Consider the following 16277-nt stretch of genomic DNA (forward strand, 5'->3'; position numbering starts at 1 on the left):
CTTCATCCCATTTTTAAATAGTTAGGCTAAACTAGCAGAAAATAAACTAACGATTTTTCACAATTAAAAATTTAAATATGTTAAACTCAACTAGTACACTAACACCCTAGAACAATTGTGAATGGTTACGATCATAAGGTGACAAAGATAATATTCAACTCTAACAAGATATACAAGAACACAATAGCTAATCGGATGTTACGATTCACTGTCGGATATCCCGATACAAGTAAAACAAGCTAGAAAGATATCTAGAAATTAACTCAATAAAAATACATATAAGGATACAAGCAATTAAATCAATGTATCACACAAATGTAAAAAGATATAAAGACAAATGATTTGTTACCAAAGTTTAGATATCCACCAATAGTCTACATCTCCATTGAGGAAGCTCGGTCACACTTGAGTCAGGTCGCTTTCATCCATTTTCCTCACGAGATTGCACAATACACTCATCGTCTATTCTATGGCCAACTCTTCCTCCACTCCAGAGATAGTGAGTTTCGCTATCACTTTTGTGCCTCCTCATAATCTTCACTTGAGAAAATCACCGACAATCCACTACCAAACCGTTTAGCAGACGATGGTCTCTAAGAGTAACAAACTCTTGAATTCATGCTTCACGCTAAGCCAAGTGCTCAACACACGCAACCAATACGCCAATTGTGAGCTACCAAAGCACCACACCTTTATGTATCCTTACTACGCCATAAAAGCTTTGGACATCACAAAATCAACCCAAAAGAGAAGAGGAGAGTACTCAAAGGTGGAACACCAAGTTTCAACACCTCTCAAGCCTTTGCAAGCAACAGTAAAACAATTTCCAACCCTTGTAAAAGCTTGCCCCCACACAAGGAGGCAAAGTGGTATAAATACCCTAACTCAAAAACTAGTCATTGGACATATTCTGTACTGATCAGAACTTTTGATACTATGAATCCCAATGGTCGTATTCTGGGTCAAAGAGCACACCCAGACTTGCTAAAAAGCACACATCAGAACTTTCGATGTATGGATCGAAACTTTCAATCCAAAATCCATCCGGACCCGAGAACCCCATGTTTTTGAAAATCGGAGGTTCATACACATTGGAATTTTCGATCTACCCATCAGAACTTCCGACACATAGAAACATAGATCAGAACTTCCTATCAGCACAACTAACACTCTTTAAACCTGATGTCCGATTTTTGGTGATCTTAGCCTCTATAGAAAGCTTATTTATAGGGCTACACATAACAACTGATTGCTTAATCTCAAACACATTAGATCAAACCTAGAAACATTCCAAAAACCAATTCAGACACTTCTACCTGTTTTACTAAGCTTAATCAAACCTGGCCAACTAGGCCTGACAGACTGGCCTGGCCCGTTAGGCTTGGTTAACTAAACGGGTTGTGCCATGCCGATCCACGTGCTAGAGGCATGGCCCATGACACGGCCCGTGAGTGACCATGTCATGTCAGGCTGGCCCAAGCACAGTTGCGGCGGTGTGGTGGAGTGACGGCGCGGGGCAGGGCGAGGTGGTGAGTGGGGTGGCTAGGGCGAATCAATCGAGCAGCAGCGTGGGGCGGGGCAGCCGAGGCAGGGCGGTTGCATCGCTGGGACGGGGTGGGGCGGGGAGGGGTGACGAGGCAGGGCGGGGCGGAGTGGGCCGAGCCGCGCTGGTACGCCATGCCAAGGCATCGGCCCACGCACAGCCCAGCTTGCCGTGACGTGCCTATAGTACTGAGCCGCTTGTCGACCCATTAGACACGACCCATTTGGACAGCTCTAACCTTGATCATGCAAGATTAAACTAGGTACCACATGACACACCAAACGCCACACGGACTTGGCAAAGGCACATATCCACCACAAAGGTGACAACCACACAAAAGGTTAAATCTAAACCACCGTTTAGATACCCTTGACACACTGAGCAAGATCTACTCACACACCCTTCACGCACTAAGCATATGACATGAGCATTTGACATCTTGTGAGCTATGTATTTGTTGGATGGTTAACTCCTATCGCAGGGATCCTGAGGGACCTCTTTTTGAGATTCGTCCGGGGGGATGATTCTGAATATGTTTGCTGGAGAAATAAATGGATATAAATGCAATGGCAGGTGGGGGTGGAATGATCTAATGCAGAACTCAGTAAATGCACTAGAGGGATTTTTAGACAGGTTCGGGCCGCACTGAGCGTAATACCCTACTCCTGTGTAGATGCTATAAATGCCCTGAAAATGTCTCTCAGGAATGTTGCTGGTTACAAAAATGTTTGTCTATCTTAGAGCTTTGGGCTCCTTGTTCTTCGGTGGTCTCAGCTCCTATGCTTGTACGAAGATGTTCTTCGGTTTCTGAGTGAGTGTCTGAGAGTTCGGGCGTTCCTCTGTTCTGGGTTCTTCTGTTAGCTTGGATCATCTTTGTCCGTGCCTGCCGGCTGCCTTAAATACCCGCCTGTGGTAGCGTGCCCCGAAAGGGATAGCACGAGTTCCAAGGCGCCATAAATAGAAAGGGAGTCATCATGGCCTCTGCGCGAAGTGACGGGGGTTGAAAACGCACCCCCGCCTGGTCTTCAGTCGTCATAATGGCGCTGGCAACGGTCGCCGTGGAGAGGGCACACTGGGCAGCCGCAGAGCGGCCCGGCGTGCCCGTTCGGTCTTGTACGCCTGCCACAGCAGGGCGGCAGACGGGGCGTCTCGGGCCTCGAGGCGCGCCGGATGACGCGGGATGGGACCCGTGCATTAAATGTCCCCACACCCTTCTGCCAGAATATGACAAGGACTGACATCGAGTGTGGCGGGAGCAGTTGGAGGTGACAGGCCATGCGCGCTCTTAAATGCGGCATCGAGCCTTTCACAAGCTGACACCTCATCGCTGGACCTCTGTGGGGGCCACCGACGAAGGACTTCTTGGGCCATCGGGGAACGCCCTCTCTTGGTCATCGGGGAACCGAGTGCTCGGGGGCCACTGTTCACGGCCTCGAGCACTCTCTCCCGGAATTGACTGTTCGAATCCTCGGGGAACCGAGTGCTCCGGGGCCGCTGTTCGCAGCCCCGAGCACTCTCTCTCCCGGAACTACCTTCCTTGGGTCCTCGGGGTACTCGGGTGCCCGGGGGCCACTGTTCGCAGCCCCGGGCGCACCCTTCCCGGTACTCGGCTCTTCTGGTCGTCGGGGGACTTAGGTGCTCTGGGGTCACTGTTCACCTCTCCGAGCACTCTCTTCCCGGTCACTTAGTCTTCGCAGATCATCGGGGAACCCGGGTACTCGGGGACCACTGTTTGTGGCCCCGAGCGCCCTCTCTCGGGACATAGTCTTTTCGTACCTCGCGGAGGTGAACCCCGCGGGAAGGTGCCACGTGGCGGATTGCTGGCCTAGCCTCGGGATTCGGGGACCCCTGGTTCCTGATTCACCGACAGTATCCGACAGCCCCTCTTGATAGTACGATTATCAATCCTATAGCACGGTCTCCTATCAAGCACATTGAGATCTGCAAAACTAGAAAATATATTCTAGTTATATCTTTGTTTGAGTCATCCTATCGGGTTTGACGAACACATAATCTGAATCTCGATGCTTCTCATAGCTCTTCTAGGCTTGTCATCACTTCTCTTCATCTTGATGACGATGATCATCCTCGCTTCCCACTTCGATCTTCACTTGATCTCGGGAAGCTTGATGAAGCATACTTGATAGCTTTCTATGCACCAAGCATAGAAGCCTTCACTCTTTACGTTATCTTTATTTGGTTCACCACTAAAATATGAACCACAAGCATCAAGCACACAAGTTGCCCATTAAACTTGTATTGATCTTGCTCTTTCAACTTGGCATTTTTGAATATCTTTATTCAACTCATGATTTCTTATGGATCCTAACGCCAACACACTCTCAAGCACAAAACACATGGATTAGTCCATAAAATTTAATTGACAATCTCTTACCATTAGTTACTTGATCTCCACAAGTAACATGGTCTTCTCTCTTATTATCAATCTTCATATGAAATCTGAACCCACTCACTCTCAAGCACATAGCACACGGGTTAATCTATAAAACTCAATTAATAATTCAATACCTTTAGTTATTTGATCTCTACAAGTACATTTTGTCTTCACACTTATTGTCAATCTTCTTGAGATCATCCTCAAACTCTGAGTTCTCTTCTATTATAACTTATTCTTCATCACATGAGCATCACTTAGAGCTCATTGGTCTTGATGCATCTCCTTTGATCTTTATGGCTTTTCTCAATAAATCTATGCTGTATCAATCACGCAAAACCTATGAAACATTCTACAAATAATCCTCAATACAATTGTTAGTTCATAGATATTATTATTAATTATCAAAACTATACTTATGAACTAAATAAACCTTCAGTTCATCATACAACTTTTAGTGGCACTCGTATATCTGAAGCCACAGGTCCCAGTCCCAGTACTGTACTAGCAATCTACCGTATCTATCTTGAGACTCCTAAAGCTTTTGGAAATCGAACCAATACATGTAGCTTCTGGGTGTGTGTAATAGCTCATGGATTTAAAATTTCGATTACAAGGTAGTTGCATTCAATGTGGGGCCCATTTTAAATTAAGATAACATGTTATCAAACTACTACAACATGAGAGTAGTAATAGTACCAGATTCAGAGCCCATAGTCCCCATCCCACACCCTCTAAAGAAAAATGAGTTGAACTTAGTCCCTGATGGCTGATGATCTGAGTCTCACATCTTCGATTCAAAGTTTAACACCTTCTCTTCTTTGATTCCATTGCCAGAAGAAACAAGTAAGTAGCAACAAATTATGTAACCAACTATTTAGCAACACAGAAGCCAATCCCAGCTTACTCTTTTTTTGCAGCTTTCTTTGGTCTGATTTCCCTCTCTGATCCCATTCCTTGTTCTTTTATTTCCTTCTATCCTTCATTCATTTATCGGCTTTATTCAGAAACGATTGTAATAGGTGAGACTTGTTCTAGTCAGTTCTTGAATACTTCATTTCTTTTTCCCTTTTCTGTTTAAAAAGTGGTGTAACTCTGCAATTCATGTAACAGATTTGTCTTGATCCTGTTCAATTTTTTCTTTATTACTTCATTATTACAATCTTGAGTTTAATTGCAAGATTCTGGTGTTCAGCTAATATTTTTTCTTTATTCGCATGTGATATTTGAATCCTAAGTGCCTTACTGATTCACTATTTGGGGTTTATAGAAAAAAATGATTTTTCCTTGGAAATTTCTTTGTTAGCTAATTCTCACAGTTGGGGGACCTTGAAAACTAAGTCATTTTCTGAATTATACCAAGAAAATTATTTCTTCAGTGATTTTCTTTTCATGTTTGATTAAATAGGCTACAGTACTTGGACAATTGATATGACGAAAGCTCCAATTTAACAGATTGAAGTGGATCATCGTATGGGTACTGCATACAGCCATACATCAACCATGAATCAGCTTCACAATACAAGAGTTCCTACATGTATTTCATCACCTACAGTTTTATTGCCAGCACCCTCAGAAGTGACATTTCTTAGTTGTCCAGAGCGTAGACCATCTTATGTTGACAGCGAGCTGCCTGGTAGTTCTATCACCTCATTCGGTGCTTCTGTGGCAGCAAGTAATGCCCTCCAGTCAACGTGTGCGTTAGCTTCTCACTTTACCTCAGGTCTTCATACCATCAATGAATCACCTAATAATGGGATGCTTTCTTCTGGATCAGATGCTACTGAACCATCAGATCCTGACATTCCATTGCCATCAATGCACTCATCATTCAAGGGTGACTCAAGTTCACTAACGATGGCTTTTCCGAAAGTATCTGAACAGATTAGTTGGAACCAAGAACCACTCCAAGGAGTATTTGATTATCCAACAAATCTTGATTTCTCCGATCAACAAAATCCGACCACTGTTGGCCAACAAATTCAAGACAGCATTACAGTGAATCCTAGCACCCACCTTGCAAAGCAAAATGAGTGGTTTCCATCTGGGAGTTCAGTGCAGTTTCTAGGATCTGCTGGATCTGTGCTGGAGGTATATGGTTTTAACGATACTTCACTCATGCTGTGGCCTTAGTTCAGGAATCCTTCCCCTCTGTTCTATTTTCGTTTGGCATTGATTCCAATAGAAAAGAAGACTGTGGGACTTCATCCAGCATGCTTAATACAGTTATAACTATTTATTTGCAGGCAGTTGATGCTATAACTGCAACACCGCAAAATTATTGTTATTGCCATACACAGAGTAGCATGCCTGATCCTTTCAACTGTGATGCATATTGCGCTGATAATCTCCCCTCTTCGAACACCACTCCAACCAAGTCAAGGATACGCTGGACACCTGAGCTCCATGAGCGGTTTGTTGATGCTATTAACAAGCTGGGTGGAAGTGAAAGTAGGTTGCTGATGTTTTTTCTAGGATCTGTTTTACGCCAATCAGACTTTACTCATTGAAGTGCAAGTCTTGATTAATTTATTTATTTCAGTTGCACTGTCTGTTGTCTTCTCTTTTCACCAGAAAACTTCATTCCCTTTTCTTTCTTCCTGCAGAAGCAACTCCAAAAGCTCTCCAGAAGGTTATGAAGGTCGAAGGGTTAACTATATACCATGTAAAAAGCCATCTACAGGTCTATATTTGGTGCTTCTGAGTTTCCAATGCTTTTGTATCACTCTTCTCATTTCTACTGATGGCCATGCGTTATTCTTCTGCAGAAGTACCGTGCAGTTCAACATCGATCTCAATCATCTGATGGTCAGTCTCTCTATATATATTGTAATTTTGGTTTGATGCCATCATTGTATGATATGTGATGCATGTCATATTTTAGTGAATAGGATATTACAGTAAATTTATTACTTGGGAAAATTGAATATATTTTGAATTTTACACCTTTTTTTTTGTTCATTTGCTCTGGCAGGCGCATGTGCAAAGAGAAGCAGCCAAACTGATGAGGTTTCCCTTCTACAATTGAAGTGAGACGATCTTTAGTTGATATTTGCAAGTCTTTTCTACTGTTTATAGATCATATCTTAAATTCTTGACATATTTTGAAGACAGTCATGCATAAGATTTTTACGTATCCACCAACCTGGAAGAATTTTCAGTGCCCTATATTATGTCCAATATATTTTTTATTTTTTTATGTACACCAACTGACAGTAAAGTTTCCTTTTTTAAGAATCAGTTTGGCTTCTTAATTTTGTACCTACTGCAGAGGCACGGGGAGCATTGAAGGATTAAGGACACAGATTGGCTTGCAGAAACAACTTCATGAACAACTTGAGGCATGCATATTCTTTTAGAAACAAGAAGATAGTTTTTTAAAAAATTTGGAATGGTGAATCAAAAGACATGCCATGCACATACTTATATTTTCCTTTCCACAGATCCAAAGAAAATTGCAGTTGCAAGTTGAGGAACACAGCAAGTACCTTGAAATGATAATTGCAAAGCAGAGTGAAAGCCTAAAAAAGCTCGGAGCATTACCAGGTTTTCGAGATCAATCCCAGCCGGTTTTGGGTGACAGTAAAGCATGTGAAGAACGGACGGTATGCACTAATTCAGCAGAACTACTGGGAAAATGAAAATGGTCATAGAAAGCGACTTTACGTGAGCTCACTGCCAGCAGAAAGCAGTTTTGTTTTAAAAAAGAGTCGCTGATTGCTGTAGAAAGTGAAAGCAGATCCCAATTTTATTCAGATAAGAGTTAGCGCAGCTGGTTTATTGATGAGTTTAACTTTTCTAGATACTTTCCTACTGTGAGTTGCCTTTGGTAGACATATTTTCACTTTCCAATATATGGGTTTTTTGTTTTGTAAACAGTATTGGACTGTATTTTATGATTCATCAATATCAGAGTCAATCCATTGTTGACCTGTTTCCATTCTGCATCAGACACATCCCCCTTCTTTCTCACTTCATTTTATTTATTTATTTATTGCGAAAGGGGATTATATTATACTAAAAAGACAGCTCATTACATCCCCAAATTACAAACCGCACCTGGAAACCAAAGAAAATACAGAAGAGAACAATGCAGTCCTCTTCGCCATCTTCTTCCGCTCCGACTGCCTCCGCCAGTCCGCCCGCTGACGAGCAAGAGCAGAATAGCGGAGGACGACAAAAGCAGGGCGCACACCTTCGTTCCGTCCTACCGCCGTTGACAAAGAGAGCATTGTGAAACCGCAAGAACCAGGACCCTAGAGCCACCGCCGGAGTCCATCTAACACACTGAATGGGCATCTGCATCTCACTTCATTTTATTGTCTCAGTAGTCAACAGATACAAATCAAACAGTACACTTTACATATTTTAATACAAATACGGATGCAGATTCGAATATAAATCAGACTGTTCAAATCTGAATCCGCATCCGGATATCTACTCAATTCAGTTGTATGCGAATATCCTACAACTTTAACGACAATTCCAGAAGAATAAATTTATGTAACACGAGCATGACAATAATTAAACATAGACAACCACATATATATATTAGTTATTTGTAGGCATCACGAGTCATAATAGATTGATATTTGACATCATATTTATCTAAACTGTCAAAAATCACCACTACCGATTAAAGTGAACTACAGTTTATTCTTACTTCCATTAGTGACATATATAACTAAAGTGTCAAGCATCATGTAGTGGAATAGAGTGGGTTGCTTTGTAGATTTCGTTGTTTTATTATCTACAGATACAGATAATATCCATATTCAACAATATTTTGGATACCTCATCTGCATCTAAATCTTAAAAATGAATCCTGATATATCCAGAATAATATCCGTTTGATGGTCGGATACAGATTTTCCTTATTACATTCACATTTTTGCATATCGGATAATACGGATTATTGCTACCCATTTTCCACTCTGTCGATAGTAGAGTACGGTGAGCAACACAACACAAGTCACAAACTATAAACGTAGCGATGTTATTGAGTACAAATTTATTCCAATTCATTTTATTGTCACGGTAGGGTACTGTGAGCAACACAACACATACTATATAGCGACGTTATCGAGTACAAATTTATTTCAATTCTACTAGAGGATCCAGCACAGGTGCAATGTCATTTCCATACATGACAGCTTCCAAGAGAAACAGGCAAACTGCTGCATAGAATTTCACTGGAGTTGGGCAGATCAAACAGGCGTTCAGGCTGCTTGGGGAGTCCTCGTGTATGGCTGAAGAAACTGCAGCCAGACAGGGGTAGGCAGCGACACCCTCCTCTTGAGCTCTTCGGCGCTGTACAGGTTGCACCCCTCCAGCATCTATTTTTTGCATAAATAGGGCAAGCTTGTTTCAACAATGGATTTTTACTCGTTTCGAAATCGAGGCGCAGTAATATTAACTAATAACAGCTTACTTTTGTGACGAGGGTGAGGTCCGGCCGGTAGGCGCCGCCGTGGAGTGGCCCAGCGGTCGCCGGCTGCGCCTCTTCTTCGACGACCACGATCTCGACCGCCTTGGCTTCCACCTGGCCTCCTGCCCCGCATGCCGCCGCCTCGCTGAGGCCCGCGTACGGGAGCATGGAGTGGCACGCCGCGCAGTCGTGCTGCATGAACACCTGCCCGCCTCGCGCTCTGCTCGAAACCCACCTCTTAGTCGCCTAGTAAACGAAGCGCAGCTACGAGGGTTGGGAGCGCGAGCGCTTACCCGTCCTGTGGCCGCCACGGGTAGGCCGGGCAGGTGGTCCGCCCCTCGCCGGACGCCGCCGACGCGACGGCCGCGGCGCTGAAGAAGCCAGCCGACGTGCCGACGCCCATCGCGGAGAGCCGGTGGGTATTCAGGAGCTTACGCACAAGGCCCCTCGCCGCAGCCATTGCAGATTCGCAGTCGCAGCACGGACTCTCCAGCTCCAATGGATGGCTGCTCGCTGGCTCACTGGCCACTGATGTGGCTGGTGGAGCTCCTGGATTTCAGAACCGTCCACGTCCAGTGCCTGTGCTCTGCAGATAAGATGGGCCGTGAGACGTGGCATGCCTTTGATTTTAGATTAGCTGGCGTGGACACGGTATCAAAATTTTTAAACCCAATTACATATAACATTTTAATAATAATGGGATGCAGTAAAACCATGTGCCAGCTCCGTCGTGACCCTTGGTGGAGTTTTTTTTTTAATCCAAACAATGGCAGGAGCGGTGGCCCCATAGCTATCCTATAAGATTGTTCGAGATTGTACTTAGTAACTTATTTAAGAGTTTCATCTGCAACTATCCTTTCACTTTAAAATACTATAGTACTAAAGTCACATCACCTAACTACTAACAATCTGGAAATAGGTTGGATGATTGAATCACATATCCAAACTGTTTAAGAAACAACAACTACTACCAATCTAGCTATAGCATTGTATCACCCAACTACTACCAACCTAGCTATAGTTTGAATGATTGAATCCCGTCGCCGCTCTCTTACAAGTTTCACTCGCCTCCACCAATCCTTTGGACAAAGTCTTTAAGAAAAAAAAAACTTTCAAAAGGTATACACACGCGAAGAAATCTGAAATCTGATTACTTCAGTAGTTTTATAGTGCCATGCATGCATGCTTCGAAATTAACCAAAGTTTGCGAAGAGCATTCGACGTAAAAGTATCTCATTAGCCCTGTGCAAGCAAAGCATACGGATAACCGTTTGACAGCACTGTTGCATGCAGCCGGACGCTGCCCTTGACGCCAAGGACCAAGACCGACGAAAAAAGTATAGAGTGCTGCTTGCACACAGGGCGGATCTACATGCACTATTACATACAGGATTATTAGTATCGATTTAAAAATATTATTAATGGTGATTTTTAAATTAATACAGTCTACTTGATATTGATAGTCCATAACTATCAATACTAGTTTATTAGTCGACACTGATAATAAATATCAATGTCGGTTCATAATTAAGAAGCGTCACTAATATTTAAACTATCAATACTAATTTTTTGTTATGAGCTGTCACTGATAACCCTTCCCCTACCATATAAATCAAATTCATTCTGAAAATATGAAAACCATATTTTTCCCAACGTATCACCTCAAGTCCCCAACGTATGAGAAGGTGACATGGTAACAAAGTTGTCAAACGGTTTTAAAAATAAAACGGTTCAGGCATTTTCTGTTGGTACTGAGTACCACCTCAAGTCCCCAACGTATTAGAATGTGACTTGGTAATAAAGTTGTCGAAATAGTTTTAAAGCCAAAACCAAGGCAATGAGTTGTATCTGGGGATTTTCGGTCCTGGGAGGGGCTATACATCACTCCATAGTCCCTTTATCACATCTGGTGTACCTCTAGTAACACACAGCTTCTGGTGGATTGAGTCAGGAACCTCATCACACGAACATCTAGTCCACACACTCACTCATTAAGACGCACGCACTCGGAGTCTATTCAAGCGTGACCATGCCTTCGCACGTCCATGACCGTGAACACAACTATTCGAATAGATTTGTACTCTGCAGAGGTTGTACAACTTTACCCATACGATATGCCCAGCCTCCAACCGTTAAAAGCGGAGGAGCGAATCATATCGAGACTCTCCAAACACCTTTCCTACCGAGCTTTTCCACGAGACACGCAAAGTCCCAGAGCTGCATGTTCCGAAGGCCAGCATCCCTTTTTAAGCCTAATCCAGTCCCTGAAACCTCCAAACAGCGGGACAAATGGACCCTTGGCTGCTCGTTGCTCTCAGCCTCCTGGTATGATGTCCAACTCAGTCCGGTGAAGAAAAAATCAAGTCCTGCCCATACAGGACGCATGGTTGCACGGGGTTGCTAAGTCATGGCGGTGAAATGACTCGGTCCTTAAGCGGCTGGGCCAGGCATCTTCATGGGCAATAAATACCATCATGTAACTCAAGCCCCCAAGAGCATCCTCCCCTGAGGACCACTCTACCTGCCCGCGTCAAAACAGTTTTCACTCATTTTTACACATTACCATCTATGTCCCACATAACATCAAGGATTTCACGACCATCATGGAATTCACAACCATCAAGGAGGCATGGTATATGAGTTGTCATTGATAACAGTAAATCTTGTCTCCGAGGAGAGGTGTTTTTAAAAGCGACATCTCTGATGAGACATATTTTAAAAGTGACATCTCCGAGGAGATGTATTCAATCCTAAGCATGCTAGATATTAAGGCGTCACCTATTGTTAATATATTCAACAACAGGTATTCCTAAGGTGATATGTATTCTGAACGATGATATGTAAAGCATGGCAGTGTTGATAGGATTAACTACTACAAGTAGTTTGAAAGAAAACACAATATATAGCACATGTGATAATAAGTCTGGTTTTAATTGATCATGTATATTATTTGAAAACATAGGTTCAGTATGATCAAGGAGATAGCACTTGCCTTCTTGAAGGGGTCAATTCATGATTAGTCTTGTCGCTTGAGTCATCCGAGGTTCTTCTTCATCGTTGGACCTTGCCTTCAGTTTCTTACTCACATTCTTACTTAGAATCTTGACTTTGAGTCTACACATATTAACGACAAAAAGCGCACAACGACTAAGCAAATGAACACCAGAATAAAACCAAGAAATACCAAAGCGGAAGAAGAACGACGGAGAAAACGACGAAAGCTAAACCTAGCAGAAGACGATCGGCAACTCTAAGCAACACGAAGCTAATATACAAAGAATAGCGGGATCATCTAGTGAAGCTAGATTAAACTGGTAACTTAGCTATTTTATTAACTTAAGAGAAAGCCTAAACAAATCTCGATTAAATAGGTGAGCGTTTATTAGATTAACTGCCGGAAGGCGACAGCTAGAGGTTCTACGTGTAGGTGAGTGCACGGGTACAGGCATGAATGTAGGTGTAATACTTACGTCTATATGTATATGAGCATGTATATATATATACGTAAGTACAACTCTAGACGATTATCTATGCTTTAAGTGTGAAGATTAATTATTCTAATCTATAGCACTAAATATGGTTATTTAGTGATTAATCTTAATTACTTAGTGTTGTTTAATTTCCACACTACTTAAGTTATATTTATTGCTATCATAAAAGCATGCATGTAATTAATTAATTAAATTAATCTATTCTTTGAATCTAATTAATTAATTACTAAAAGATTATTCAATTAATTAATTACCAATGTTAAATTATTCTATCATATTCTAGTAACATGTATTTATTTATTTAACCGCTGCACTAGTTAATTTATCATTAAGTATACTAAGATTAATCCTATAGCTTATCGTATGAAATAACGATCCACTCCAATTAAAATAAAAGCAATCTTTAGTTATTCTAATTAAAAAAATGATTAACCTAAGATTAAGTTAGGTTATCACATAAGACTATATTACGATTATAACCTAAACATAATTATCGAATTATCTAACTCGACTTAGTTTAATAAAAGACTAAATCTAATCTAGGTTAAACGCCACGATACGAATTAAATACCGGGTGAGAAAATTAAACGAACTCCAAAAATTAAAAGATTTGGTCAGGAGATAGATTATGATTTTAGAGGAATATCGGCGAAAGAATTGCCAAAATCGGAGTTGAAACGGAGGAAATATGGCTATCGGAAAAAGATTTATCGGAAAGATAATCTTGGAAAAAGAAAAGGGAGACTATTTTGCGAACTTGGTCGACAGAATTTGTGGACCGAGGGAAATTTGTGAGGGCGGTCCACCGTAGACCAAGAGCCGTGGGCCGGAGGGGTACTATGCAGAGGACTTGACCCATGGCTGATGGACCGAAGCCGTGGGCCAGTGCATGGTCCACCGTGGACCAGGCCGGTGGACTGGCCGGTTGGTGAGGCCCACACGCCAGATGGAGATAAGGCCGGCCGGGTCACTTCCTCCGGTGCAGCTCACAGAGAGAGGCGAAAGGAGAGAGGAGGGAGATCAGAGAGGGGGAGCAAGCCGGCGGAAGGGAGGATGACCGGGAGAGGAGAGGGCTCGTCGGTCGGAGAGATGGCCAAGGCGACGTAAGAGGAGACGGCGAAGAGAGAGAGAGAGAGAGAGAGAGAGAGAGAGAGAGAGAGAGAGAGAGAGAGAGAGAGAGAGGAGGCGCCGGAGAGGGGCGATGGAGATGGTCGGCTCGGAGCTGCAGCGCGGAGGAAGAGAGGCCAGTCATGCTTCTTCGGCCGAGCGGCGGGTGGCGGCTCGAGGCTCGGGCGAGCACGGCGGCCGGGGATTCCAGTTGGGATCGTCGGCGGCTGGAGGCGCGGAGGACGCGTGTGTGGCGGTCGGCAGCGCGGACCAGCTGCGACGCAGGACGGCTTGGAGCGCGCGGGAGGCAGAGCGCGGCAGTACGGCGGCCGGGATGCCACGGCAGCACGACGCGTGTGTGGGATAGTAGGGCGCGGTGGAGTGCAGGCCAGGGCGAGGCGGCGTGCGCGGCAGCTAGCAGCGCGGCTGAGGACGCGACACGATGCGAGGCAGGGAGATCTCACTGTCCACGCGCGTGACAGCGGAGCAGAGTGCGGAAGAGTGCGCGTCAGCCATCGGCCGAGGTCCTCAGCGCGGGGATCGCGGAGGTGACGACGACAAAGAGGATGAGGACAGTTGGGGAATATACGCCCGGGGACGCTTCCCCTTGTCGTCTCGGCTCGGTGGCGGCGCCCCGCCCTCCATTGTCGTTCGCCCCGGGGATGTGCAGAGTCCCAGGGTCTCGGTGCCCCGGGCGATCAATCGGCCCCAGGGCGTCAAAGGCCAGCATCGACTCTCGTAGGGCCGCCCGGCCCGGGTCTGAGCAAAGCGCCAGGTCCTCATGTGGCAGGACCGCCCGGGCAAGGTCGTCGACGCTGGTCACCACCTTAAGAAGCGTCACCAGGGCTCCCTCATTGAGGTCCACGTCCTCGCCTACACACGTCCTTGTCACGTCACGAGGCTCGGTGTACATCCAGGCGAAGCGGGCGCGTTCCCTCAGGGGGGCCAGCTGGCGGCGCAGGAAGTGGCAACCACCATGACTGAGGTAAGCCCTGCCCGGCGTAGGTCTTCGATTCAGTTCAGCACCGGGCGCAGGCGGGCATCCTTCGTGGGGGCGGACTCCCAGACCAGTTTGTTGGGCTCCACCAGCGATTGGGGTAGCGAAAGGCGGTCATGGGGGCTGACGTCGACGTAGACCCAGTCCCGGCACCAGTCGTCCTACTTGCCGCGCAACGTCTGCTGGATGTAGGCGTCGCCGAACCCCTCCCGCAGGCGAAAATTGCAGCAGCCCACGACCTCCACGCCGTCCGACCCCTTCTTCTTCCCGGCCGCTCGGAGGATGAAGAAATGCCAGAAGAGCACGACCGATGGCGGCACCCCCACGAACATCTCACAGAGGTGGGCGAAGACGGCCAGGATGACCACTGAGTTTGAGCTCAAATGGGCTAGCTGTCCAGCACTTGCAAGAAGAACGTCGAGAATAGCGGCACCGGACCAGCAGCGACGAAGGAGGTGAAGATTACGATCTGCCCGGACCTACGCGGGGCGGGCGGATGGGTGGCCGGCGTCACCACCAGCGCTCCCTGTTGGCCAGCGGGAACCATCAGCTTCCGAACACTTTTGTTATGCTGGAGACGTACAAATCACCAATTGTTTGAATTCCATCATCACTTTCCGACAGCAAAAGAAAAGAAAAGAAAAGCTTAACTTGAGCTGGTGTGGACAGTTTTATTAGGAATCATCTACTACTACAAGTCTCTAATGCCAGTATGCCACCAAGAATATCCATATATGACTAATGTCGTCACATCACATGGCAACGCCTTGTTCGTCCCACACTAGGCTAGGATATCCAACAAAGATTTTTTGGAACACCTTTGTTATTCTGGAGATTTGCAAACCACCAATTGCTTGAATTCCATCATCACTTTCCGACAGCAAAAGAAAAGAAAAGCTTAACTCGAGCTGGTGTGGACAGTTTTTCTAGGAATCATCTACTACTACAAGTCTCTAATGCCAGTATGCCACCAAGAATAGCCATATCTGACTAATGTCGCTACATAACATGGCAACACTTTGTTCGTCCCACACTAGGATAGGGCATCGCAACGATGTTTGGTGTGTAGAGGATATATTTTCTCTACTTCTATTATTAGGCCATCTCCAACGGAGTCTCCAAATTTGAGGATTCTAGTGCTACAGTGTTTTGCGGTATACTGTAGTACTAGAAATCCATCTCCAACAGATGCTCTATCCAGTGATACAGTACTGCTACAGTGTTAGAGATAGGAGATGCTGTAATAGTGATAGGGGATGCTGTAATAGTATTTTGAGGATGAAAATTTGAGCTAGCTGTTGGAGATGGTCTTAGGT

The 16277-nt window shown here is 44.8% G+C and overlaps 2 protein-coding genes across 5 annotated transcripts; one reads left to right on the forward strand and one right to left on the reverse strand.

The window, feature by feature from the left end:
- Positions 1-4616: 4616 nt before the first annotated feature.
- Positions 4617-7634, forward strand: LOC133920322 (protein PHOSPHATE STARVATION RESPONSE 2-like). 4 transcript variants are annotated; one of them, XM_062364931.1, is made up of 9 exons: positions 4618-4784; positions 5394-5634; positions 5716-6029; positions 6185-6389; positions 6545-6621; positions 6707-6746; positions 6913-6967; positions 7210-7279; positions 7382-7634. In XM_062364931.1, exons 2-9 carry the CDS (start codon positions 5412-5414, stop codon positions 7577-7579), a joined length of 1182 nt encoding a protein of 393 aa, XP_062220915.1. In that variant the 5' UTR covers positions 4618-4784; positions 5394-5411; the 3' UTR covers positions 7580-7634. The 4 variants fall into 4 exon arrangements, with proteins under 4 accessions (XP_062220914.1, XP_062220915.1, XP_062220916.1 ...); XM_062364932.1 differs by having other exon boundaries at positions 5394-5613; XM_062364930.1 differs by having other exon boundaries at positions 4617-4784; positions 5347-6029.
- Positions 7635-8915: 1281 nt separating this feature from the next.
- LOC133920948 (cytochrome c1-1, heme protein, mitochondrial-like) lies at positions 8916-9934 on the reverse strand. The gene is made up of 3 exons (XM_062365603.1): positions 9660-9934; positions 9370-9586; positions 8916-9274 (listed from the first exon to the last, which is right to left on the reverse strand). Exons 1-3 carry the CDS (start codon positions 9824-9826, stop codon positions 9158-9160), a joined length of 501 nt encoding a protein of 166 aa, XP_062221587.1. The 5' UTR covers positions 9827-9934; the 3' UTR covers positions 8916-9157.
- Positions 9935-16277: the final 6343 nt, after the last annotated feature.

Source organism: Phragmites australis, chromosome 6 (assembly GCF_958298935.1).
Source record: "Phragmites australis chromosome 6, lpPhrAust1.1, whole genome shotgun sequence".
Taxonomy (NCBI): Eukaryota; Viridiplantae; Streptophyta; class Magnoliopsida; order Poales; family Poaceae; genus Phragmites; species Phragmites australis.